We start from the raw sequence: 27,233 nt of genomic DNA on the forward strand, positions 1-27,233 counted from the left end.
TACCTAATGGTTACCTACTTAAAACTATGCAGAGTAATTCCCATAATGAGAATTCCAAAGAGTACATTACATCAAGATGCTGTAAATATTCTAAGTCCTTCTTTTAAGAAGTCTCTGAATGTAAGATTTACTATGTCTTCTTTTGGTCTATAATGTCTTTTTGTCTTGACATCAAACTTCTGGTAATTGCAGCTATGTTGTACTTAATTGTAAATTTAAAAACATCAAAATAAAACAAAATTATAATTTGAAAGAAAGTATAGGTCTTTACTCTATGGAAAAAGCCTTCAGACTATCACTCTGATCCCACTTACTTTTTACTTTATAGCGGAACTGATGTGAGTTTCATAAAGCTTCATGAGACCATTTTTTGTTACCCCAAAACACAAAACTTAGTACATAGTGTAGGCTCAATAAATACTTAGTAATGAGTGAGAAGATTAGAAGCAGTATTTAGTAGCTGGGGTTGTTGGAGACAGGTACATACAGTTGGGAGAAGTTATAGCTGATAACCTGAAACCTATAGAAAGAGAGAAAAATCATAAAAACCAGACATATAGATCACTGAATTAAAGACACACAGTCCTATTGAGGTGTGATAAAAAAATACTGTGAATGTTTAAATTAAAAAAAATGTATTACAGTAAAAGACACATTGCCGTTAATCCCCCTCAAAATACCAGCCCTCCCTTCGAACACACTATCCCATCGTTCTTATCACTTTCATGGTCAATTTGACTTTGGGGAAGAGCCAGAAGTCGCATGATGCCAGATCGTGGTTACTGCAGCATCACCATAAATTAATTTTAACATTTCATGTGATTCTGTTATACTTCTTTGCAGTTTGAAACAAAATTTCATGCATTGTTCATGATCCATGATTTATGGCACACTTTGAAACATACCTTCTCTCTACTGTAGCTCACACCTGACTGACTGCACCGAACAAGTTGAAACTTGTTTTACACTTTACTAAGGTTTGACGTGCCACTTCCTGTATTGAAGATTGCTACCTTGTGTGGCACTCAGCAGCAGCATTCACCGTGTGTATATCTTATTAACTTCTGAGGGATTGTAGCACAGATACAAAAACAATTGCCATCAACAATAATGATCCCAAGTTGTTAGGAAAATTTTAAGTTTTGCTTAATACTAATTTAATAAAAGTCAGGGAGCTGTACGGTATACTTTAAAAATATTTCCATTGGAGAGGATATTAAAATATTCACTCAATTGGAACACTTAGTTCCCTCCCATGCTAGATTTCCTTTCCAAAGTATAATCTCGATGGTACAATATTGTGTACCGTAAAAATAATGCCTTGGTTCTATTCCAGGATAGCTAACTCCACAGTATCTTTTGTAGACGAAGAAAGTATGTGTTTTCTTTGTCCTTGCGACTTATTAAGCTTTCCCGTACAGAATTTTAATATATTCCACATATCAGACCTTCCTGTTTCAGTTACAAAACAGTACAGAATTGGATCAGCAACACAATTTAAACTTGTTAATGCAACCGTGATTCTATATATTTTATAATTCTGCTTCCCAGACTTATGGTCAAATGTATACTTATTAATGTTTACGTCACGCTCGAAAATGCTGCGAATCAGCAACATCAGATGAAACGGAGTAAAGCACAAGACAAAAGTCAATGTGATAGTAACAAGCAGTTTTATGATTCTTTTCTTCTCAGTCTCTTCCGTGGCCTGATTATGCTGCACAGCTTGGTAGACTCTCTGGTTGCAAACTATCATGATGACCAACGGTATTGCATAGCCTGTGCATGTCCTAAACAAGTTGAACCTAATTTGCCATTTCTCCAAAGGGTATTTGTCATAGCATAGAGTAAAGTTAGACTTTTTGACATTACAGTATTCTATGGCTGTCTCATCTTCCCACAGAATGACAGCATTGAAGACAGTTTCCAATACCCAGATGGATAGGCTGACCACGAATGCAAACCTTCTGGTCCTTAAGAAAGAAAACTTCATAGGGTAGACAACTGCTAAGTACCGATCAACAGCAATGCAGGTGAGGAAAGCTGTGCTGCTGTAAAAGTTCATGTACATGAAGAAAGCAGTCCCTTTGCACAAGGCAGGAGAGAAAGTCCAGTTGTCTTTATTCCAAGTGTAATCAATCCACAGAGGGAGAGTGAATGCATACAGCAGATCTGACAGTGATAGACTGAAGAGGTAAATTCCTAATTCATTTTCCTTCTTTGCTTGAAGAAAAGATACACAGAGAGACCCAATATTGGCTGGAATGCTGACTATTACCACAAAGATGTAAATGATGGGAAACAAATAGTGATCCAGTTCGTGCTGTTCATCAATACATGTGGAGTTCATTTTTTTTTTCTTTTTAAGGTGGCAATTACATTTGTTCTCAGAAGGCAAATAGCAAAGTAAGTCTTGCCTCGTTGCAGTTTGTGTCCAACATCTAATTCTCTTTTACAAGATTTTTTCAATTTTTCTTTGCTTCCAAAAGTTCTGATTAAGTCATCAATGCTTTTAAAGAATGGATGATCACTTTTCACACAGATGTCGATGGTGCGAAGTCAGAATCTGTGCTCCTGGTAGTTAGCTAAGGGGCCAGTTGATTCTAATGAGCAGACATCCATGTGCTCATTTTGACAGAATGCTGATGAAGAATCTTCAAGGATCATCCCCAGTTTGTTTTCCTTCATGAAACTCAGGTGATTGGTACAAGCATGAATACATAAGCTTTGTTTTCACAGAGATTGGCATCTCTTTTTAAAATTCCTTTGTCTCTGAAATGAAAGATGAACTAGAACAGTTTATACGTTTAAAAGATACATCCTGATTTTGAAACAGTCTTCTTCGATTTCATTTATCGAAGGTATCAAAAATGTGTTAAATTACAATGAAGGTGTTTAAAAGGGAAACAGTCTAATTGACTTCGAAAATGAAATCAAGTTGAGATAATTTACCTACTTTAAATAAGAATTATCCAAGGAATGCTAGATTAGAGGGAACTATATTTCTCACTGGACATGATCTAAGAGCACAATACTAAAGTTGAAAAATCATTTTAAGAGGTAATTTAAAAATATATGAAATTCATTGATTTGTTTGTAATCAGTAAATGCTTTGAGTGTATCATAAACTATATGATTATATGATTTCAAATTTTTAATTTCATATGCAAGCTAGGTATAAGGCACTTTCAAAATCAGCTTATTAACCAAGAACATATTGTTACAAGGAATTTGATAAAGTATTTTAAAATATTGCAGCTTGCTGAAGCTTCATAAAGAATTAGATAACACTATCACTTCTGTTTTTTCTTTGCTTCCTTTGTGGGTTAACTCATATTTTATCTTTCTCATCTTCTTGTGAAATAGGGGACAGAATGTTCTCAGTTCTGGGTAAAATTTTGTGATCATCTTGTTTCTACCTTCATACCTGTTTGCTTATTAGTTTAGTTTCTTTTTAAAGGTTTGATGTTACAGTTTCATGCAGTAGGAATAGAGAATCCATCCTTCTCTCCATAGTGGAGTACAGAAACACTTCTGTCTGTATTTCTCTGCTAGTGGGACCCATGGGTGCCTTAGATGACTCATCTGCTGGGGGTATTCACAGAAAGCTCTGTAGAGTCACTATGCAGGGGAAGGAGGATTTGCCTTCTTCCTGTGTGCTGTGGGGCCTAGACGACATCTAAACCACCTCTTGCAAGTGTCAATGAACCCTAAGCACAAAAGAGACCTGCCACCGCAAGGCACAAGGATTCTGATAGTAGAGTAATCTATATCTAGAGTACATGAAACACGCCACTCTCAAAACAAAATAGAGAACTGAAATCTAGTTTTATAACACCTGAAAATAGGAATTGAATGTGAGAAACAGGCCTTTAAATCAATAGGTGAACCTTCCAGAGAGGGGGAAAAAAAGTGCGATGGACAAAACAGGAAGTAGGAGCTGAGATCAGGGAGGTAAGTGAGCAGTAAAGCTCTGGGTCTCCTCGAGGCTCACGTGGAGCTGGAGGAACCAGAGCCTCTGAATGCAGAGCAACTGCAGAGCAGGTTGGGGTGGTCCTGGCCCGTCTCCTGTATGCTGGGATCCGGCAGCCTCTGCCCTCAAGCAAAGGGTGAACTAGAAAATAAACAAAATAAGACAAACTTTACAGATATTGGCAGACAGCTGGGCAAGTTGGCCAGTTCCCCGTCTCGGCTTTCTTTCTGTGAGGAGCTTGAGTATTCATGGCCTCTGGCTGGTCCTCACTTGAGAAAAGTGTCTGAGTCTACACTGTTAGTTTCAGACCAATAATGGATGAATATTGGAGCTTCATTAGTCATCAGGGAAATACAAACTAAAACCACAGTGAGATACAACTACACACTCACCAGAGTAAATAAAATGAAAAAGGCGGAAAATACCAAGTGTTGGTGAGGGTGCAGAGCACCTGGAACTCTTAGACAGTGTTGGTTGGAAAACTATCTGGCACTTGTGCATTCCGTATGGTTCAGCAACTCCACTTCGGGGTATATGCTCAACAGAAATACATGCATATGTTTACCAAAAGGCATGTGGTAGAATTAGAATGTTCACAGCAGCACTGTTTGTAATATGCCGCCCACCCCACCAACTGGAATGCTTATTAGCAGGAGAATAGATAAGTAAATTGTTGTATATTAACACAGTTGAAATCCATACATCAATGGAAATGAACAAATGAGTACGACATGCAATAACATGATTGGAGCTCAGAAACATAACGTAGAGTGATAGGAAAAGGCAGGCCCCAAAGAGTATCTGATTAAAAACCAGATAAAGTTAATTTGTGCTGTTGGAAATCGGTGTAGCGGTTCATTTATTGAGGGCTAGATGTTCTGGGTACCATTTTAAATGGCATGCATAGTTGTTATAATTTATGTTTCACTCCACCTCTGTACTATTTATTATAACAAATGAAGAATTGAGCCACATATTAAGCAATTAGCCCCAAATGACCTATCTGATCTTTGGTAGAACTCAGCCACAATCCTAGATTATAATGCTAGAGCCTCTTAACTATTTTGTCTTTTGCCTTTTATATAAAAATGCTTTAGAAATCTGAAGTATTTCTGCAGCAATACAGACTGGCTTTGTTGAGAAGGAAGACAGTATTTCTTTTTTCACCTAAATATAACACTAACAGATTAGCACAAGTCTTTTAGCTATAACAGTTCTAAATAAAGACAATGACTTGTGAATAATCATTTCTGCAAATAAGATATAAATAAGATGTTTCCTCACGTTTTCTAGAAGACATCACTTTTATGTTCTCTGTAAGACTACATGGGCTTCAAATAAACTTGTAAGAATTACCATCTCACATCATGTCGTCACACTCAGTGACGATGTGTTGTTATGTTTCCATATATCTGTCAACATGTTTTCTTTGAAATGTTAAAAGTGTTTCTTTTCAATAAATTATAATGAATAATGTAATGGTTTTACTTAGACAGGCTTTTCTTTTTCCTGCATTTGATTTTAGAAATAGATGTCTAAAAGGAGAAAATGCACTGTTACCACACTAAGAGAAAACAATGTCCCAATTCTTAGAATCATGAGGCTGAATTTTGAAGTTTATTGTTTACTTTAGGAATCCTCTGTGAGTTGTTTTAAAGTTGAAATTAATTATCTTTCGCCACTCATAATGTGGTAATGAAGAAAACATAAATAAGATCGATTGTGAGATATCTATTATCTATCTATCTTTCAATCATCTGTCATCTATCATCTATCATCTATCACGACAAGTAGGAAGAACCATTGTGCATGTCTCATCCTTCTCAACAAAGCCAATCTGCATTGTTGCAAACAACCATGTAAAGTGTCATATTAAACATTTGTTATAAAACAAAGAGATAAATCAGGTACTAGTTACCTTTGGGGAAGGTCTGGGTAATGACTAGAAGAGGGCACTAGAGGACTTCAGAGAATTTGGTAATGTTCTGTTTCTTGATATGAGTGTTGAATCCTTGCACAGGTCAGTTTGTAAAAATTTATCAAGCTGTACACTTAGGATAAGTACATTTTTCTGCATGTATGTACATTGCAATTAAAAACTTAAAAAGTGGACTCAAAAGGCTATGTGAGATGGAATGTAAAGAATCTTGACAAACAACCAACTTCTGTTTTATCTGCCGATGGAGCATATATGCCTTCCTCAGAAAGGATGTTATTTAACTTCTTTCCTCATCAATAAAAGGTAATTCATAGAAACAAAATAAAACAAACAATAAATAACATAGATAATATGAAAATGAATGCACCAAAGATAAACGTTTATTATATGAACAAATAGATACTCTAGGCACCTGGAAGAAGTAAATACAAATCATCCCTTGAGGAAAGCTCCTCAACCGAGGCTTCAAAGAATTCTAACAAGTTCTAACAAACATGAACTTGTTCACACACACACACACACACACACACATGCACACACAAAAATTAGCCACTATATGTGAGATTCAGCAAAAATAAGACGAGTGCCAGATCCACAAATGTTTTCGAGAGAAAATTAATAGACATAATAACACAAAACAAGTGTGACTGCCAGCTGTGGAGAGCTGATGAAGCACGTGGAATCCTTAGATTTATGAAGCCCAGTGAACCCCAAATAGGATTACAAACAAACAAACAAAGATGGAAATCTACACTGAGAAACATTACAATCAAGCTGCAGATCAACAGAAACTAAGAAAAAAGAGCCAGAGAGAAAAGACAAACTAGCTACAAAGGATAAAATTTAGACTAACAAAAGACTTCTCAACAGCAATAATAAGGGAAACCAAAAGACAGTGGATTGATATTTCCAAATTGCTAAGAAAACATATGACATCCTGTAATTGTGTACCCAACAGAACTAAATTTCAAAAGCAGAGCAAAAATAAGGCCATTTTTAGATAAACCACCACTGAAAAAATTTACCCCTAAAATCCTTATTAAAGAGACATCTAAAGGATGTAAGAGAAGATTGAAAATGACACTAGAAAAAAAGTCTGAGATGTATGAAGGGTTGAAAAAGCTGCTGAGGAGGGACTCTGATGGGTACACGACATCACATCCATTTCTAGGCACACGTGCCTGGGCAAGAACACCTGAACCATGAGAATATCCTTTCTTGGAACCAGGACTGAGAGAACTGGGTGATGGTCAGTGGGTTCCCCTTCCTCCGTTAGCCATGTTACGTAATAAATCTGCATCTTTGCTCTTAGAAAAAAGATATGATGAATAAAGTGGAAAGAATGATGTTAGGAGGACTTCCAAAGTTCTCAGTAGAATATATGACTTTCTGTATAAAAACATTTCCTACCTTAACTAAAACAACCACAAGACCCAATGGTTTGATGAAACAGACACTGGGTATCTTCTCTGCAACACAGACAGTGGTTATGAAGGCTTGTGGGTATGTGTGTGGTGTCTGGAGACTGTCTGAAAAGCTCTCAACAGCTCTGGGGAGATTTGTGACCATATGTGTTTCGCCACTTCTCTAAGTTTTTGCAGATGTAAGATAGCACCCACTTCACAGAGTTGTTGTGAGAATTAAATAATATGATATATGAATTAAAGTACCTAGCACATGGTCAGCCTTCAGTATATTATGTCAGGTAATACTATTGTTTGAATGACAACACCAGTAGTTTATAGGTGACCTTTGTGCTGTCCTCTACATTTCCTAAAAGGAGGTCATCACTGGCCATCTACGCAGAGCAGAGCAGAGAAGCCAGAGGCACTCAAAGTGTAATTTGTACAGTGACATTTCACATATGATACCAGCTCTGCAGATAACAGTTGTTAAATGAATGTATGAATCTGAGATTTTTTTTTATTAGTTTCAGGTGCACAAGACAAAGTAATACTTAGACGTTTATCATTTATCTCCCTCACACTGTGGACCCCCCGCCCCCCATCCACTATCTCTCTGACATCGCACCGAGCCATTCCATTTGAATCTGAGATTTTAATGGAACACATAATTCTTATTATTCATACATCTTTTCAGGTATTATTTTGACTACTTTAATCAAACCTTGAGAAAAATTGTTTTTAAAACCAGTTCTAAACATTTTGGATTTTTAAATTTTTTAATAATTTTTACCAAATGCTAAAAGAAAGCAATCCACAGGATATTAAACTATATCTGTTCTGAACCAGCTCCTAAAATAGCACAAATCATTAATGACAACGATCAAAAGATAAAAAGTGATATAGGAAACATTTACCTTCACTTATCATTTTAATAGCTACTTGTTAAGGCTCTACTATGTGTCAGACACTGTGGTAATCACTTATTCAGTAAGAATTAGTAATCGATATTTATTAATAATGGAAATGTTCTTTCCAATTTTCACATTATTTCTGATGGTATGAAAAGTATCACTAGACCATTGTACTGATGAGGAAATGGTGCCAGCTAGCTCTACAGCCAGGAGCTTTCTTGGCTGTAGAGCTATGTATCTTCCTAACCGCTTAATTCAGTTTGCCAATAAACTGCTTCCTGAAGAGGAAAGAGAGTATAAGCATTCCTCTTTTGTATCGGATAGTTTTACCTATTTCTAAATGCAAACGTTGAAATCCTTTTACCCCTGCTCAAAGTAGAGGAAACCAGGTGTCATCCTCATTTCTCTCACTCTTGTAAGATCTTCATTACCACATTTATACAACCTAGATAAAATGTGGCAAATATTACTGACAATCATGCAAACGTATGTTATCTACTTAAAAGTCTTATTTTATTTTTTAAATTTGATACTTACCCATGTTTCTTGGGGTGACGATTTTGTCAACCGAGGAGCCGGGTAAATCCACTTGCATCAAGAAGAGAAACCAACACTCTTGAAAGGACAGGAAATTGCACTCACATTTCATCATAAACCAATGAGGAAGCAACATCTTAACACGTAGGACGTACATTATCCAAGTTTGAACAAAAAAGTCTCTTAAAGACTTTAAAAGATGTTTTTGTTTATTATTTACTGTAGCAGCATTTTAATAACGCACTTTTCTCTTTGCATCTTAATTACAATTGCATTCTAATACATGTGCTTTAGTAGTATATGTACTAGAATTCATTGATTCACTCACTCATTCATTTATTCTGTCCACACGTGTACCTATCATACTCTTAGGACACTGCTGGGAGATATTTAGGACCTGGCTACAGGCCAGGGGTGTCCAACCGGCGGCCCGCGGGCCAACTGCGCCCACAATCCATTTTCTATTGGCCCGCAGCAAATTCCAAAAATATATTTAGTTTACTTAAATAAACCAGGTGAGGCAATCCGTACGTCACCTCGAGTGAGGGGCCCGGCTGTTTGCGTATTTTACCGCATATGGCCCTTGGTAAAAAACGTTGGAAAAAGTTTGGACACCCCTGGTCTAGGCCATAAGGAGCTTATCACTTAGTGAAGGAGAAAGGCGTATTCAATAGTAACTATAATACAATGACAGATAGGTAAGTATACTCCAAGAGAAGTACAGAAAGACAGGATGAGTCATTGAATGTGTGAGATGGGAGACAATGTTGTAGATGGATTCAGGGTGATTAACTTCTTTGGGAGATAAACAGGAGAGGGAAGATGGGGGCTAGGTGTACAATGAGCATATTTTATTGCTTAATGGATTGCAGGACTAAGGTAGCCAATTTTGTAAAGTCTTTTTTTTTTTTTTTTTTAAAGGGACCAGTTGGATTAGCTATATAGTATTTTATTGTAGAACCATTTTCTCCTTTGATTCTCCCTTTGGAATGGAAGGCAGAGATTGTTAAAACCATGCTAAAATGAGTTTGAATCCTGCCGTCATAAACTTTTATTAAAAATGAAGGGCAGAGTATTACTTGATAAGGACAGAGTTAATCTGAGATGGAAAATTTTAACTTAAAAAACTGTAATCAGGACTATTTGAATATATTTTGGTAAAAGGACATTAGAGGTTGTTGTTGGTAGGGTTTTTATTTTTTCTCCCCAGAGATAGAAAAGATGTCTTGTGATATAACCACGACTCTATCTTGAGGTTATTCAGGATGTAACAGGGACATAAAGATTTTTCCAGTACTTCCTTTGTAGGTCTTTCATTGAGAACAATGAAAGTAATAACTTAATTAATAAAGTACACTCGAGTTTGCAAAGTAATTTAGCATACAGTAATGTGAAAATTCAGAATACTTTATATTTTTACCGAAATAATGAAATATTTAAACATAATGTGGAAAATAAATAATAAAATCCTCAAACCTTTACAAAAATGAAAGTAATGATTTTTCGTTACTTGTGACTTGAATCCAGAATTTTCATTTTTGTTTGGTTTTGCACATCTGCTTATCTGTGGCATCTATACATGGGTATTTCACGATTCTCAACATCTCCTTTTTTACCTCAATAGACTATACTTCTGCTTTTAGGAAAAGGGTATTTTTCATATCAAATATTTATGGTTTTTACTTTTCAAAAAAAGGATGTAGTTAAAACACAAGAAACACAATAAAACTTTCACTTTTGATTAAATAGAAAAACTGGGCTGACATATGCTAAAATATTGCCAGTTCTACACAGTATTAATAACTTTTAATAAATTTCCTTTTTATTTAGCCCAAAATATTTGGCAATACTGTACTTTCAACCACAAGGCTATGTAAAGAAGAGTTGGAAATTTGAGAGCTGTTGAGTCTCTGTGACATTTTAAACTCCAAGGTGAGAAAAAGCCAATTAGAAGTTATTCAAAATACTACTTATAGGGGTTTTGCATTCCTGGTGTGCCAGTTATCTGGTCTTCTGAGGCCACAAAACGTCACCCAACACTGTCCAGTGGCCGGGCACTTGGGCCACCCATGTGGAAAAGAGGAAGAGAATGTGGTTCTTTCCAGTTCCAACTTCTCCATGGGAATGACAGTGCAAGAGCTTAATCTGCTGATGAAGGGTCCTTTGTCAGGCCACACTGTACACTTGGTGCCATTTCACTAGTTAAAGCAGCAACTAAGCATGGCAGGGTATGTTTTGAAATATGGATATATTTCCCCATACATATTTCCTTTTACTCCATTCCCTCCCCTATACAATCAATTAGTCCTTTTGCATTTCTTGCTTCTTAGAAGGACTTCTTGGCAAACAAAGCAGAGGATGGTGGGGAGAAGACATTCCTAGATTTTGATTTTCAAAAGATTTGGGTAATTCAGGAGAAATGAAAGGACTGGGGCACCGACAATATGCTTGAGAGAATACTTATTGAGATAAAGCAAAGCTTCTCACCCCCAAGAACAGAAAAAAGTTTTTTCTGCCTAGTGGAGGTGGGGCTTAGGGCTGTGAGAGAGTTAGTCAGGAGAGCTCAGATGTGGTGGTCTGAGACAGGGACGCTGCATCCTGAATGCTTGCACCCTCTCCCCAGCAAGCTCTGAGGTGGGGGTGGGGTGAAAGTTACCCCACATGAGTTGCATGGTCTGGGGAGGAGAGTGGACCTGTGTCTCATATTCAGGGTGAAGTCCACATAGATGGTGAGATTCAAGAGTACGTGTATGAGAGGCCTGAGACAGCCTCACCAAGTTCACTGAGCCCAGCACAGCGAAGGCAGAGTACAATGGCTTCTGGAAGGCTGAGAGGGGCACACAGAGGTGATGAAAAGCCTCAGGTCACCTCCTGGGGCTCCCAGTGGCCCAGTGCATCATGGAAGCAGCCTTGCTGCCATTGACGGGGGACAACTCAGGTGAGTCCTCCGTAGGCTGACTAATGACGACCAGGGTGAGGGTTTCTCAGGAGGCCAGCGGGGATAGAGGACAGCCTTGGCAACATGCAAACGCCCTGGATCTTATACGAATTTTTCACCCATATCTCTTTGCCAGTACCTCATAATATAACTGTATTTGGAGATAGGGCATTGTAAAAGGTGGCTAAGTTAAAATGAAGCTTTAGCATGGCCCTAGTCCAATCTGACTGATGTCCTTAATAAGAGGAGATTAGACACACAAGGAGACACAGGGATGCACATAGAACACAGAAAAGACCATGTGAGGACACAGAGAGAAGGCATCCACCTGCAACACAAGGAAAGAGGCCTCAGAAGAAACTGCTACACCTTGATCTTGAACTTCCCAGCCTCCAGAACTGATTCTTGTTCAATCACCCAGTCTGTGGTCTTTTATTCTGACAGGCCTGGCACACTAGTATAGGTGAGACCCAGGGGAAAGGTTGTACCCTGAATGGACTGTGATTAAGTTTCCACCACCTTGGCAAACGGGATTGAAATGGAATTTTAGTTGACTTACAGAAAGATAAAGAGTATTCTACTGCTTGCATCTGTGTTTATGTCCTGAGATTGGAATCCACAGCGTTAAGATCACACATCTGATCCAAGGTGTGTAATTCAACAAAAAAGCCTTCGTATAAGAGGCAAAAATATTTTTTTCATTCCTTACCAAGGGCTTAAAACATAACTATTAGAAAATCTTTCTTTTGGATCTTGAAAGTTTTGCCCTCAGGCTTCGTTTCTAAAGATACAGATATTCCTGGGAGGGGTAAAACATGCAGTTGTCAGGTAAAACCCTAGTAGGCTACTACATTATGGCAAAACTCCCCAGGATCCATTTACATTGATTCTCCAAATATGGTTCTTAGAGTAGCAGCATTTATGTCACCTGAGAATGTGTGAGAACTACAATTCTCAGTCTCACCCCAGGTCCAGGGAGTCAGAACTCTGGGGTTGGAGTCCAGCAATGTGTTATAACAAGCCCTCTAAGTGATTCTGATGCTCCAAAGTTTGAAAACAACTGGTGTACAGGATGGATGTCTGGGTAAGAGACTGTGAGGGGTGGGGAAAAACAGAACCTCTGGAAAGGGAGGAGGATGGAAACACTTGCTGTTCAAATTCTTTCATGGTTTGGGTACTTTAATCCTATTGTCCTCTCATCAGTAACTGAATTCCCTTTTGCATCATTGTGCCCTTAATTCATTTGGATCCACCCTTCTAAAAATTTTGGAACTAATACAACCTTTCATTAGAGGCTAGTAAATGTTTTTGACTTCAAGGTTAAGTCAGAGCATGCTTAAGTTAGTAATTGCTAAAATGGAGATGTGTTATCAAACACATCTTTAATAGCCTAAATACCTTTTCAGAAGATATATATTTAATGTTTGTAAATTATAGAAATAAGTTTTAATGCCTTTATCATGCCCACTTATAAAAATAACTTAACCAAATGTTAAGAAGACTATTAACTCCAAACAGTTTCCTCTGATGTATTGTGGGTGTGCAGACTGCTGATTAACTTAATTTGTGAAGTCAAGATAATAAGTTTTTGTGGAAGTGTCTGTTTGTCAAGTTTGTTATGGTGGTGATAGCCAGCTGATAGTTTAAGATTTAAGATCCAAAAAGTGTTTCATGAATTCAGGTTTCACCAAGGCACACCATTAATATTTAAGAAGGTTCAATCCAAAAGACAGGGCAGAAAAGTACAGATGATTGGCAAAATAATTGAGTCAGCTTGGGCAGAGAGACTAGAGACAGACAGGAGGGAAGATATGGAGCCAGCTTGATTGGTGTGGGTTCTATGGCATCGGGACTGGTGAAGGTAAGTTCTATTACCCACAGCTATGGGTAATGCCAAATCCATAGAATGTGCAGAGATTATCATGAAAATCCAAGAGCGAAAGGGATACCTGCAATTTTGGAGAAAATAATGTTAGTTTTTATTCTCCCAACTGCTTTTTTAGAGGATGCTAAATACATATCTTTGCAAATGTGCAGTAATTGAGTAAATTCCTTACGGTGGTTTATAATACCCATTTCTTTCAATAAGCTAACCAAATATTAGTAGCTGCAGTATTTAATACTACATCATACGAGTGATTTGCTAAAATGCATCTTGGGTATGTGCAGTGATTTTAAAATATGTCTGCAAATTCTTTGACACTCTTTCCAACAGGTGAAGCCTTATTTCCCTCGCTTTGAGTGTAGGCTAGACTTACTGCCTCACTCCTACGTAGTGAATAGAATAAAGCAGAAGTGATGGTGTGCTATTTTGGAGAGAGGTCAGAAAAATCCCATGACTTCTTCCTCTTTCTCTCTCTCTGATCATTTGGTATGAGGGAAGCCTGCTGCCATATCATGAGAAAAGGCCCACATGTGATCACCTGCACGATAACTGCCATTTCCCTTCATCTCACATCTTGAGCAAATTTGAGTGCTGTGCTCAGCAGTCCAAGGATCTTTCTTTCTCAGCTTGTATTTCTTGTTTGTTTTTTAATTTTATTTATTTATTTATTTATTTATTTATTTATTTATTTATTTATTTATGTTAGACACTTTCATGCCTAATGGTTTTCTAACCACAGAGTAGATATTTTCTCTGGTAAGTAATTATTTTGGTATAGAAACTAGTAGGAACTAGTGGCATGTCCTGAAGGCAAGACTACATTTTCTGTTAAATATTCTGTTTCCTCTTCTACAGATTTCACACATGGCACAAATATTTGTGCCGTCCAAATATAAGGTGCAGTGATGTGCTACAGCATGACTAATGCTTGGTATGGTTTCAACTTCCTGATTTTCTGAGTATGGTATTTTCCTCTATTATCACCTTGATACTTCCCTTCTGGTCACATTATTATGCATATGTTATATTCTTATCACAGACATAAAATCCCAGGATTGGTAGGAAGCTTAGCATTTACTTGATTTATCATCCATAGCTTGCATCTATTGGTGCTCCAGCTCATACTTAAAATATTCTTAGAATAGATCGATCAGATTGCATTCTGGGAAAATAAATGTATTGAAGTTGGATAGTTATTGACTTGTATCATAGAATGCTGGTGGTAGGGAAGGTAGAGAGTTCGGATATGTGCTGTATGGGGAAAAGAAGAAATGGAAAAAAACAAGTAGTCCATATATAGGGGACTACATAACTTATCATCCAAACTACAACATTTTTGAGGGTGAAAGGGGCACTATTTATAATTATGTTGGGACAATAGTCATAGCTAGGAGTGTCCTTGGGAAACCAGATTAAACCTATAGTAATTTTAGAGAAAGAACAAGTGCAGTTGCTTTTTCTGCAGCTTCTCAGAGTCTCTGTCTTTTGCTCCAATACCAAGGAAACCAGAAATCTCAGACCAATGCTGGATGTGACAGAAATTCCAGAACAATTCACAACTTCCCTACCAATTTAGGGTTATCCGCCTGGAACCATTTCAACTGGCAGTGGAAAGTTGTATATGAAGCTAAAAGCTAAATATATGTAGTTACCAGAATGGAGAACCTTGTCAGCTAATGTTGGCCAAGTGTGTAACACATTCAGCGGAAATTTACCGAGTGCCTATTACCTTACTTGTATTTCATTGAATCATGTCCCCATGATTGATGTCCCCATGTCCCCATGATGATAAGAGTGGCTGCTCTTACTGTTTCATCTTACATGAGAGGAAACTCAGGCTCAGAAAGTTAAGTGACTTGACCAAGGAGACAGCTGAACTGGAGCTTGATTAGGGGCTGCAAGGTGGGTCCTCTTTCTTGTAGTGCCACCGACTTGCACGCGCTACATGTGCCTTGAGATGCTGGGGGACGTGCACTGTAGGCCCCTCGATACCCAGTTCCCTCAGCAGGCCTTGAACATCCATCTGCTCGTCACTAAAGTGCTCCAACAGGGAAGGACGGAGAAGAAGCGAAGTGAGCACACGTGAAGGCGGGGGCCGACCCTGACAAAAATGCGACCAGAAAAGGCTCGCTCCGCCTTCCCAGAACACTACAGCGGCGGTATGGGCTACCTGTAGACCACACTAAAGATGGCGGCAGCCTCCTCAGCTCCTCCTGCCCTTTTCCATTATGGCGGCGACGGGACCCGCCTCCCTGGGCGCCGGAGTCACGTGACCCACACAATGGCTGAAAGCCTACTCCAGGCTTCCCGGCAACGCCGAATGAAAGCCATGACCGCCGCCGCCGGTGCGGCGGGACGAGCCGTAATTCTCCTGCTGCTGTGCGCCCTGCTGGCGCCCGGCGGCGCGTACGTGCTCGATGATTCCGATGGGCTGGGCCGGGAGTTCGACGGCGTCGGCGCGGTCAGCGGCGGCGGGGTGAGTGGCGAACTGTGGGATGCGCGGGGCGCCGCGGTCTCGCCCCACAAGCCCCTGCGGCGCAGCCCCGCGTTCGGACGCCCTCCAGTCGAGGCCCCGCTCCCGGCTGGCGCTTCTCGACCCGTGGTCGCCGCGGGCCGACTGCCGGGCTGGGACCGGCGCTTGCTCGTTTAGGATGAACCTATAGAGGCAGTTAGGTTTTAACAGATGATGACCCCGAGGTCTACCCGTGTAAATGACAGGTCTAGATCCTGGCGAAGCTGGGGCTCGAACCCTCACTGTGGGCAACGGGGCCTGGGCTAGGTTTGCCGCCGAGGGCGCTCCAGGTGTCGCTCCAGAAAAGTCAGGAAGCCGGGGAGCATCTTTCTGGCGAAGAGGATGCTCCATTGGGATGCTTTGGCTCTGCTGCTGCTTTTTTAGGGAGATGCGTCTGGGAGTCGGAAGCTCTGGACGGCTACGGCAGGGTGCGGTTGGGCTCTTTCAGAGGGGCTAGTGCTGAGTAGGTTTTTGTTTGGGGGAATGACAGGTGCTTCGAGGCCTTAGGGAAGGTAAGGGTCCTGGAATTGTCTGGCACTCCCCCCCCCCCCAAAATGGCATGCTATATTAGTGTCAATAGCCTAGGATTATTTACTGTTGGGGCACTGTGTTGCCCGCGGATGGTCAAGGCCCAAGGGAGAGTGAGTTGCCCACTGGACCAGTCAGTGCCTTTGTGCCTCCTTGGTGGCAGTTTTTGTGTGCGAGTAGGGGGAAACATTGGGTCAACAGCCAAGCCAGTGGCTAGTCACCATCAGGGTGCACAGAATCACCTGGTGTACTTGTTCTGGTCCCTTCTCACCCCCATTCTGATTAGTTCTGGAGGGGGCCTGAGAATCTGCATTTTAATAAACACACCATTTGATTCTTATGTTGAGTATTGGGAAACCTTTTTCCTGATTCAAGCATCTCTGGAGCAGGGGATGAATTTTTCTTTTTAAATAAACATTTAATTTTAGAATAGTTTTAGATATGCAGAAAAGATGTCAAGACAGTACAAGATTCTTCTAAACCCTGTAGCAGTTTCTCCTGTTAGTAGCATCCTACATTAGGATGGTACATTTGTCACAACGAATATTGATAATATTAGTGAAAGTCTGTATTTCCCTTCATATTTCCTTAGTTGTTACCTCTTTTCTAGGATCCCAATTACATTTAATTGGCATGTCTGTTTAGTACTCTTTTGGCTCTGACAGTGGGATGAGTTGGTGTTATATGGGCATTCCGTAAAATTTAGGTGAAGGGAGACAGGAAGGCTACTACAACTTTGTGCAGGATTATGTGGGCACAGCTGACCATTTTCTTAGCTCCCTGGTCATGCTGTCAGGTGGCCTTCATACGTTGAAGCTTGCTTCAGTAGCATGATTGTTCTTGGCGTTTGTTGGGTTGAGTCAGAGGGAACTTGTATCCTTAAATACAACTCACAACCGGCCTTAAGTGCTTGCTTGCTGGGTGGATGTTTTGTACAGGTCTCAGCCTATTGATAACCAATGTTGTGGCTGGACTGGTTCTTGTTATGATTGTGGTGCCCTCAGCAATAACAATAACCACCAGGAAACTTGTGTGTGTGTGTGTGGGGGGGGAGATTTATTACTCACAAATTCTGGAAAGTACATACTTGATTGCTCCATATCTCATTGAACACCTGGGGCTACACAGCGAGTTTGCAGGTAGAGGAAGAGAGGGGGTATGGGTCTGGAGGTCTGCTTTTATTGGGGTTGAGGGTGGGGGCCTAGTGTTTTGCAGACTCACTACATTGGTGAATTTAAAACTTAAAAGTGCCCAAATGGTCAGTAATTGAAATTAACCAAAGAAGCCTCAGCTCCTCACCGCCCCTAAACCTGGCCCTTTATCTAGTTGTTGACTGGCAATGTGATTATTAGAGATAGCCATCTTTTAAGTGGATGCCTCTTTGAAGTAAATACCTCAGCAATCAAAGCTTATCAGGCACTTGCAAAAAGAAACAAACTATCAGGGCTTACTATACAATCCACCCTTGATACTGAAGCATCAGAGTGGATGATGAGGACATGAACTGCCTGGGTAGCTGACTTTGTAACCTAGGAAGTACATACACATCTAAGTAGGATGATAGTAGCACTACTATGATTTACAGGCAGTAGTCTCAAGTCCAGTCTAACCGTTGTCCCAAGCTTAAAGGGTCCTGCTACGAAACCAGGTCAGTGATCTAGGGGTTCTAAGAATCTGTTCAATGGTTTTGGTAATATTGTGAAATATTTTAACATCTTGGGCCATCTGGTGTAAGTAGGTTTGAACCTGTCCTGAATTGGTGATTGCTCCATAGCTCATCAAACCAGTCTCTTAGTCCTAAGAATGGATCAGTTCAGTTTAAGGGTTGTCTCTCATTTCAGGAGGTGTTGATGCAGGGGGGGCTCCCAAAGTTAGGCCTATATGACTCATATATTTGCATCAAGTTATTTAATAAGAGGCATTCCTATGGAAACAAAAGAAAAACAATGGTTAATGGTTGGACTATAACTACACTTTGAGTTCTGAGGGTAACCAGTTGACATAAAGCTCAAAGCATCTTCAGATGGAGTGAGGGCTGTCAGTGACAACTGACAGATTTCCTAGTTTGTAATTTGAATGTCTCTGGTGGTCATTCTTACTGGCCTATGAAACAACAGACACAAAGACTATACGTGGAGCTGTTGTGATTTCTCTGAAGTTCATAGGTATCAAGTTGTCCCACTTTAGCTTGCATGGCTTCAGGAAAAGGGCAGTTTTGGTTCTCAGTGATTCCGAGTCAGAAGGATGGGAGAAATATTGGAAACGTTAGTTTGAAGAGTTCTAGCCAGATACTGAAGGAAACAAGAAGAATTCAGTATCCAGCCCAGTCTGCAGGTAGAAAACCTCAAAGACTGGAATCTTATATCCACAAGGGTGTGCTATAGGTTTTCGTTGAAATAAAATTTTTCTCTGTATAGTGACCCCATTATCAGAGATAAAGTGGGACTAATTTGTTTGCAAAATAAGTCTAGTCTCATTAAACTTGTCCTGATTATTTTCATAAGTGCAGCAAGAATCATGATTGACCAAAAAGGTTCTTTTAAGTGTGCTTTGCTAGACCTTTTCACAGGAAACTTAGATTGGACTCTTAAAAGTCTCTCAAAGAGAATAGGGATTTCTGGTCAAGACGGTAGCGTAGGTAAACACTGTGTTGCCTCCTCTCATGACCACATCAAATTTATAACTAAACTACAGAACAGCCATCATTGAGAATCACCTGAAGTCTAGATGAACCAAAGCCCTACCTCTAAGGTATATAGAAGAAGTCACCTCAAGGTTGGTAGGAGGGGCTGAGACGAGGAACAGCCTTGCCCCACACCTGTGTGTGTCTGTTAAAAATTGGGAGGGATATCTCAGCTCCCTGAGGAGCAAGAGGTCCCAGCCCCACACCAGGCTACCCAGCCTAGGGTTCCAGTGCAGGGAAGAGAAGTCCCCACAACTTCTGTCTGTGAAAATCAGTGGAAATTGTGGCTAGGTGAGATGGAGGGTGGCTGGAGTCCCAGGTGATCCTGTTAAAGGGTCCATACATGGAATTACTCGCTGATGGACTCCCTTGCTCTGATCTGTAGCACTGAGACAGGAGCTTGAAAGGCATCAGGTAGATACATACAGGGAGGATCTCAATTGTTTGGCTTCAGGGCAAGGGCTGGAAGGGGCACTTTCTCCCAGATAGAAGTGCTGGTAGAATCCATTGATTCTTTGTTGAGCCCTTCCCCAAGGCATCTCCAAGCCCAGCTTGGTTAGTGGCCTCTTCAGATTGCTTTGTGGCTCATGCCAGGTGGCCCCAGGCAGGACACAGCCTGCAGCTGAACTTGATCTGGCTGGGCCCCTCCCAGGAGTCCCAGGGGTCAGCAGGCCACGTGGCCAGCTTCAGCTGAGCCTGAGCACCACCTGGCCACTTCCAAGAATGACACACCCAAAGGTCACAATGGGCAGGCACCAGAGCCCTGCTAAAGTGAATCCTGCTTGGTAAGGTCAGTGCCAGCACAACAGCTCCTCCACTGTAGTCGTGGCTAGTCCTCACAACTAATGAGCCCTTCCATTGTTGCGTAAACAGCAAAAAGGGTCATTCCCTTCCATTGGTGTGTAAACAGCAACCATAGTTCAACTATTATAGGAGCACACACACAACCCACACAGGACACACCTGGAGCACCTGGCTCAGGTAACCAGAGAGACGTGAGACATTGCACACCTACTACATAAGGCCACTCTACCAAGACCAGGACACAGAGCAGCCCTATCTAGTACATAGAAAACACAGACACACACACACACACACACACACAGGCAGCCAAAATAGGGAGACAAAGAAGCATGTCCCAAATAAAAGAACAGAACAAAACTCCAGAAAAAGAACTAAACAAAACAGAGACAGCAATGTACCAGATGTCGAGTTCAAAACACTAGTTATAAGGATGCTCAATGATCTCAGATCTCAAGGAGAACTTCAACAAAGAGATAGGAAACATAATAATCAAGAAACAGTCAGAAATAATATAAGAACTGAAATGAAGAATACATTAGGGTAATCAACAGTATATTAGATGAAGCAGAGGATTGAATCAGCAATTTAGAAGATTAAAGTAGCAGAAAATACACAATTAGAACAGCAAAAAAGAAAAAGGAATCCAAAAAAATGAGTATGGGTTAAGGGACCTCTGGGACAACATCAAGCATACCAACATTCGCATCATAGGGGTACCAGAAGGAGGAAAGAGAGCAAAGAATTGAAAACCCATTTTAAGAAATAATGACAGAAATCTTACCTGATCTGGCAAAAGAAATAGACATAAAAGTTCAGGAAGTGCAGAGAGTCCCAAACAAGATGAACCCAAACAGGCCCACACCAAGACACATCATAATTAAAATACCAAAGGTTAAAGACAATGTTAAAAGCAGCAACAGAAAAACAGTTACCTACAAGGGAACTCCCATAAGACTATCAGCTGATTTCTCAACAGAAACTTTACAGACCAGAAGGGATTGGCACAAAACATTCAATGTAATGAAAGGAGGACCAACAACCATGATTACCCAGCAAAACTATCATTTAGAATTGAAGGACAGATAAAGAGCTTCCCAGACAAGAAAAAGCTGAAGGAATTCATCACCACAAATCCAGGATTACAAGGAATGTTAGAGGGACTTCTTTAATACAAATTAAAAAAAATCAAAATTATGAATAATAAAATAGCAATAGCTATATATCTATCAATAATGAAATATAAATGGGCTAAATGTTCTAATGAAAAGATCGGGTTGCTGAATGCATAAGAAAACAATACGCTTACATATGCTGCCTACCAGAGATCAGTTCAGATTGAAAGACACACACAGGAAAGAAAAGGGATGGAAAAAGATATTTCATGATAATGGAAACAAAACCAACAACAATAACAACAAAAAACTGGGATAGCAATACTTATACCAGACAAAATAGACTTTAAAGGCTATAACAAGATATAAGGACCCAGTAATCCCACTATCCAAAGAAATCCCAAATGCTACTTCAAGGGAACGTGTGCATCTATATGTTCATTGCAGCACTGTTTAAAATGGCCAAAGTGTGGCAGCAGCCTGGGTGTCTGTCAATGGATGAATGGATAAAGAGGAGGGGATACATGTACCTAATTGACTATTGCTCGGCCATGGAAGGTAATGGGTTCTTGCCATCTGTGGTAGTATGGATGGACCTGGAGGGTATTGTGCTGAGTGGAGTATGTCAGACAGAAAAAGACAGAGGCAGTGTGATTTTGCTTATGTGAGGAATCTAAAGAACAAAATAAACAATATACAAACAAACTCATAGATACAGAGAACATTTTTATGGTTGCCAGATGGGAGGAGGTTTGTTTGGGGAGGTGGGTGAAAAAGGGGAAGGGATTAAGAAGTACAAATTGGTTGTTACAAAATATTCATGGGGATGTAGGGTATAGCATGAGGAATATAGTCAATAATACTGTAATAACTATGCATGGTGTTAGATGGGTACTAGATATATTGGGGTGATAGATGGGAGGGGGTCGGGGGGCTGGGTGAAAAAGGTGAAGGGATTAAGAAGTACAAACTGGTAGTTACAAAATTGTCATAGGGAATATAGCATAGGAAATATAGTCAATAATATGGTAATAACTATGTATAGTGCCAGGTGGGTATGAGACTAGTTAGGGGATCACTTCTTAAATTATTATAAATGTCTAACCACTATGTTGTATACCTGAAATTAATACAAAATTATACTGAACATCAACTGTAAATGAAAAAAATAAAAAGGGGGTGGGGAAAAGGTGATAGGGAATATGAACTTCAAATTTCCATGTATAAAACAAATAAGTCATGGGGATGTAATGTTCAGCATAGGGAATCTAGTCAATATTGTGATACCATGGTACGGTGTCAGATGTTTTGCTGGACTTATCATGGTGATCACAGGTATATAAATTTTGAAGAACTATGGTGTACCCCTGAAAGTAATATAATATTGTATATTAGCTATATTTTAATAAAAATCTTAAAAGCCAAATCTGCCAAGGTTAGGAAGCCAAGCCAAGGACTTGTCATCAGACCGTCTGCAATTTGTATAGATTTGGACAAATTCCTCTTTTTTAAATCTCCAAAATATCATGAGGTTCTTGGGCCTGCAGGAAGTGATCTTCTTTACATGACTGCTGGGAACTCAGTAAACAAGGTACTAGGTTAATTTTTCTAAGAGGCTTTATTGGCTCCATAAGGTCAACCTTAGTTCCTTAAATCTGTCTGGTTATATCTGACTCTATGTACATGTATATCTTTCTCAAATATGGCAGTTCAGTCAAAGCCTTGGTAATATACCCAATGTTGCCAATTGTGTCCTGTTATAAGGAGGACAAATTCTTATTGAACTTATGCAAATAACTATATTGCCAAGAAAATAATAATACTGTTTCCAAATTCTGGAGGGATCAGGTAAGGAGAAAAATTATTTCATCACTGTTTACAAGTATATACCCAATTGCTGTAAGTCATAGATAGCTTAAGAAAAAGGTTTCCTTAAATCTGGAAAAAGCCCAAAACATTGAACCAACAATGTTTCAAATAAAAAATTATAAAAATTATAATCATCATCATCAGTCATTTGGTCCCTGTAATTCTTGTTGATTTTTTGTTAGCAGTTCTATGAATCCTGTTTTACTTTAGGGTTCTGTAAATTCTTACCCAGTTCAGTGGTATGATTTGAAAGTTATCATCACTCTGTACTGAGTCTCCTTGAAGATGAAGCACTTTTGCAGGAACACTGTTGCCAAAGCATCAGAGTAAAACCATAAATGTCTATAAATGACAAAAAGACTTAAAAATGATCATGTTAAAAATCTGATGAGAATTCATTATAACGAAGTCGACAAGGAAATTTGATTGTTTCTGTGACATACACCATTTTAAGATAACTAGAAACACAAGTGACAACTTAATACCAGGACATAGTAGATGTCAAGGAATTTCATATAATATCTGGAACACTTGTGTTAATAACATATATTCATAAAAATATAACTTAAAGGAGATTTAGCATTGCTTCTTATTTGACAAAGTTTCCTATGTAGTTTAATGTATCAAATGAGCCTAGTTAGTTTTGAGGCTCTATTTACAAGGAGAGAAACAGAACAAACTCTTTGAGATGTTCAAGGGCCTCCCTGGAACATCCCAAAGTTAGTGTGAAGCCAAAAGGACTTCATTTAGAATTTGACTGGGGGGAATCTGTCAAAAATATCAACAGGATTTAAAACACGTGATTAAACAGGATCATAGGTTACTGTGAAGTACTACTTACCATATAACAAAAATGACAGTCTTGAATGTGAAAGTTACAATTGTAAAACAAACAAACAAACAAACACCTAGCTCTTTTAATAGAGAAGACTCAGTATTTTAAATTAACCAAAGGCTTGATAAAGACAACCTGAAGAATAGGAAATTATTTTGATAAAACAGAGACGCTTTGTTTCCTTTGTAGATTACTTAAAAGGTAAAGAAAAACCTTCACAATCTTATCAAGAGTAGACCAATAGTCCAAGAAAACTTTGTCCTTTTAGCATATGGAAGAAAATTCTAATTTAAGTTTTAGTTTTATATAAGTACACTATTTATAAAATGTTCTTTAAAAAAATCCTTATAATAAACTTACTTCATTTTTTTAGCCAGCTTGACTACACAAGGTAAAATTCTCTTCCTCTGTATTTCTCTTTCCCCAACTTTCTATATCCATTTAGTTTGTCTACTTTAGACAAACTAAAGTAATTTTGTCTACAAAATTACTTGCATTTCCCTAAACAAAAATACATCTCCAACCTCATACTTTTTCTTATCTAAAATACATCATACTTTCCTTACGTGGAGATGTTTTCCTTATTATTTCAAGTAGTTTTAATTACATTTATTAATTAGAATTCTTAACTTAGAAACCTTGATTTCTAGTGAAAACTAGGAAGTAAGCAATTGTAAACTGTCTTATTATACTAGCATTCTGTAAATTGTCAAATTTATGAATGCATTTCATAATTTCTAGAAGCATGTGCCTCTTCTTTTATAGTACAGTTTTTCAGCGTAGCACAGGATATGTTTCCTAACAGATCCAAATACCTTTAGTTTCTCTGTAATAAGAAACCAAATGTAGATAAACCTATGTTCGCTAATGAATGTTTTAATATTTTGTATTATTTGACAGTGATCTATATATTCAATGAATTTCTATTATTTAACTTTAACTTAGCCAAACTCTAAGGTTTTAGGTTACCAAAAAGATTTGGGTAGCTGTTTTTAAGTAGACATGCCATAAAACATAATTATTGTTGAAAAATGGGATGCCTTGACAATCAAAGCCTAAGCCAGGCACTTGCATTATAAAATGAAAAGGCCAGCTCTCAGGGACTACACCACAGTGGATAACTTGATCTGTAGCCAGATCACAGATCTGACCTTTTGTTGTGGAAAAAAATTGTGTTTTCTCCTAACTCAACAGATTCTTCTTGATTTTTTACACTTTTATTTCCTGATGTGGCAACCTCCCTCACTCATAGGTACTGTCACATTTTTCAAGGTAACCTGTGGACTAACTGGGCTAGTATATTTGCTTTTCACTATCATTCTTTTTATTTTTGTGGTGCAAACCTGGAAGAGCTAGTATTTCATAAAATGCGGACCCCTCTGTGCTAATATCTTTACTTGTGATATTAAACTTGTGTTTAAACTTGCTGAAAAATGGAAGACTTTGGTTCTGTTTATGAATTTGGTTTAAAATTATTACAATGAGAAGAATTGTTTCACAACTCAGAGTAGGTGGATCTTATCTGTTCTGATAGTACCCCTGTGCATAGTGCATTTTTCATCTTAGAAGCTCAAATGCTGATTGAATGAAAATGGTCAAAGCACTGTATTTGCACCCCGCTATAAACTTTGCGGAGTCTCTGGTACCTAGCACAGTTTGTGGCGGTGTTTGGAATGTTCTCATTTAACCTTCACATCTAAAAAGGAAGCCATTATGGTGTAGTAGTTATTAAGAATGTGGATTTAAGAGCAGATTGCCAGGGGTCTGTTCTGGACCCTGCTACTCGCCATACAGCCTTGGTAAGGTTAACCTCTGTGTCTGTTTCTTTTCTGGGGACACAGTGGCACCTGCCTGGTAGGAGCATTGTGAGAATAGATGTAAAGGATGTAGACTGGCATCTGGCACATGACTAATTTTGGTTACTATCATCCTATTTCATAGATTAGGGAGGAGGAAGTTGACCCAAGGACTTCAAATGAAAAACTTGTTCCAATTTGGGTTATAATGCCTGCCATTTACTGAGAGCTTACTATGTACCAGCTACGGTGCTAAGGCTTCTTCCTGGTCTGGTTGTAAATAGTTCCAGGTCTCATTCAGGAGTGTGATTAGTATCTTGGTAATTTGTTATTGCTCGATGGTGCATTTCAACATGTGGCTACACTACTCCTAATTAACTATTGCCATCGACTAATCCTTTTGCATCGGGTGTGACCTTAGGCTTGCAATAGCATAATGATGTGGTAGGTTTGTTTAGAGCTGGCACTTTCGGTGTTAAGGATAGGAGTGCAGAAAGGGCAAAAATGATCCTCCCAAACAGCAAAACACACCGTTCTAACAGCATAATGCAGGGCAGGAAGCATGTTTATTGGGTCGAGGATGGGTTGGTATACATAGACAGCGTTCGTTTACTTAAAGATTACTTTAAAAAATTACAGTGCCCAAAAATCCAAACAAGGACAATTCAGAGGTGAAAGTCAGAAAACCTAAAAAAGCCCACTGTCTTCATTAAAATTTTGACTGCAAGAAACGTAGACCAGGAAAACAGTTTATGGCCTAACGCACTAGTTCTGTGAACAACACATAGAGTGTATCTCCACCAAGTGAAACTTAATCACCTTATTACAATTTAGAGAGGAAAGGCAGCTTTTACTATCATAAGGCATGTATCATCAATGCCATGAAGCTAGTCTGTCAGTTGTAATAGCTTCTATAAAATACCACAGTGAAATTGCAATGAGCTGAGAAAATGGGCTACTTTAGTTTTTGAGCATCCGTTAGTCTGTAAGCTCTTTGAGAACAGTGACTGTATTATTGAAAACAATTTGTATATACAATGCCTGTCAGTTATTGAGAGCCTACTATGTGCCAGCTACTGTGCCAAGTCCTTTGCATCCATCTTATTTTAGTATTAGAACAGCTGAATGAGTAAGATAACTTACTTTACAATAGTTTGCCCTTGATAACATAGCTTGTAAATGATGTAATCAGGATGCAAGCTCCATCTGACTCAAAGCTTCCTATATTATGTTGCCTGTACCAGTGCAACAAATGATAACATAAAAGATAGTACATAAATGTTTATCGAATAAGAGAATAAATAGGGATATGAGCTTAAATAAGACATAATCCCCGTCGTCAGGTAACTTAGACGTGAGACAGAAGAGTAAAGCAGTGATTAGGGCTCAGGGTTAAAAGAGGTCTGGTAGAGATGTAGACCTGGTGCCAAGGGAGACCATGGGAGAGGAACCTAAATGAAACCAGTGGGCAGGAGCAGAAGGCATCCTTCCATGAAGAGGTAGAG

At 39.1% G+C, this 27,233-nt stretch overlaps 2 protein-coding genes across 6 annotated transcripts in view; one reads left to right on the plus strand and one right to left on the minus strand.

Annotated features, from left to right (window-relative positions):
- Positions 1 to 918: 918 nt before the first annotated feature.
- On the minus strand, positions 919 to 8,862 carry GPR65 (G protein-coupled receptor 65). Of its 4 annotated transcripts, none has more exons than XM_033107981.1 (3): positions 8,767 to 8,841; positions 3,995 to 4,114; positions 919 to 2,772 (listed from the first exon to the last, which is right to left on the minus strand). In XM_033107981.1, the coding sequence occupies exon 3, from the start codon at positions 2,348 to 2,350 to the stop codon at positions 1,328 to 1,330; it is 1,023 nt and encodes a 340-aa protein (XP_032963872.1). In that variant the 5' UTR covers positions 2,351 to 2,772; positions 3,995 to 4,114; positions 8,767 to 8,841; the 3' UTR covers positions 919 to 1,327. The 4 variants fall into 4 exon arrangements, with proteins under 4 accessions (XP_032963872.1, XP_032963870.1, XP_032963869.1 ...); XM_033107979.1 differs by having other exon boundaries at positions 3,839 to 4,114; XM_033107978.1 differs by lacking the exon at positions 3,995 to 4,114 and having other exon boundaries at positions 8,767 to 8,862.
- A 6,996-nt stretch (positions 8,863 to 15,858) lies between these two features.
- Positions 15,859 to 27,233, plus strand: part of GALC (galactosylceramidase) — a 50,049-nt gene continuing 38,674 nt past the window's right edge. Inside the window, exon 1 of one of the 2 annotated variants that reach the window (XM_033109610.1) lies at positions 15,859 to 16,065. In XM_033109610.1, coding sequence (XP_032965501.1) covers positions 15,871 to 16,065 — 195 coding nt within the window. In that variant the 5' untranslated portion in view covers positions 15,859 to 15,870. The remainder of the gene's footprint in view (positions 16,066 to 27,233) is intronic. The other variant, XM_033109612.1, reaches the window with a different exon arrangement.

The sequence above is a fragment of the Rhinolophus ferrumequinum genome, chromosome 6, assembly GCF_004115265.2.
Source record: "Rhinolophus ferrumequinum isolate MPI-CBG mRhiFer1 chromosome 6, mRhiFer1_v1.p, whole genome shotgun sequence".
NCBI classification, from domain to species: domain Eukaryota; kingdom Metazoa; phylum Chordata; class Mammalia; order Chiroptera; family Rhinolophidae; genus Rhinolophus; species Rhinolophus ferrumequinum.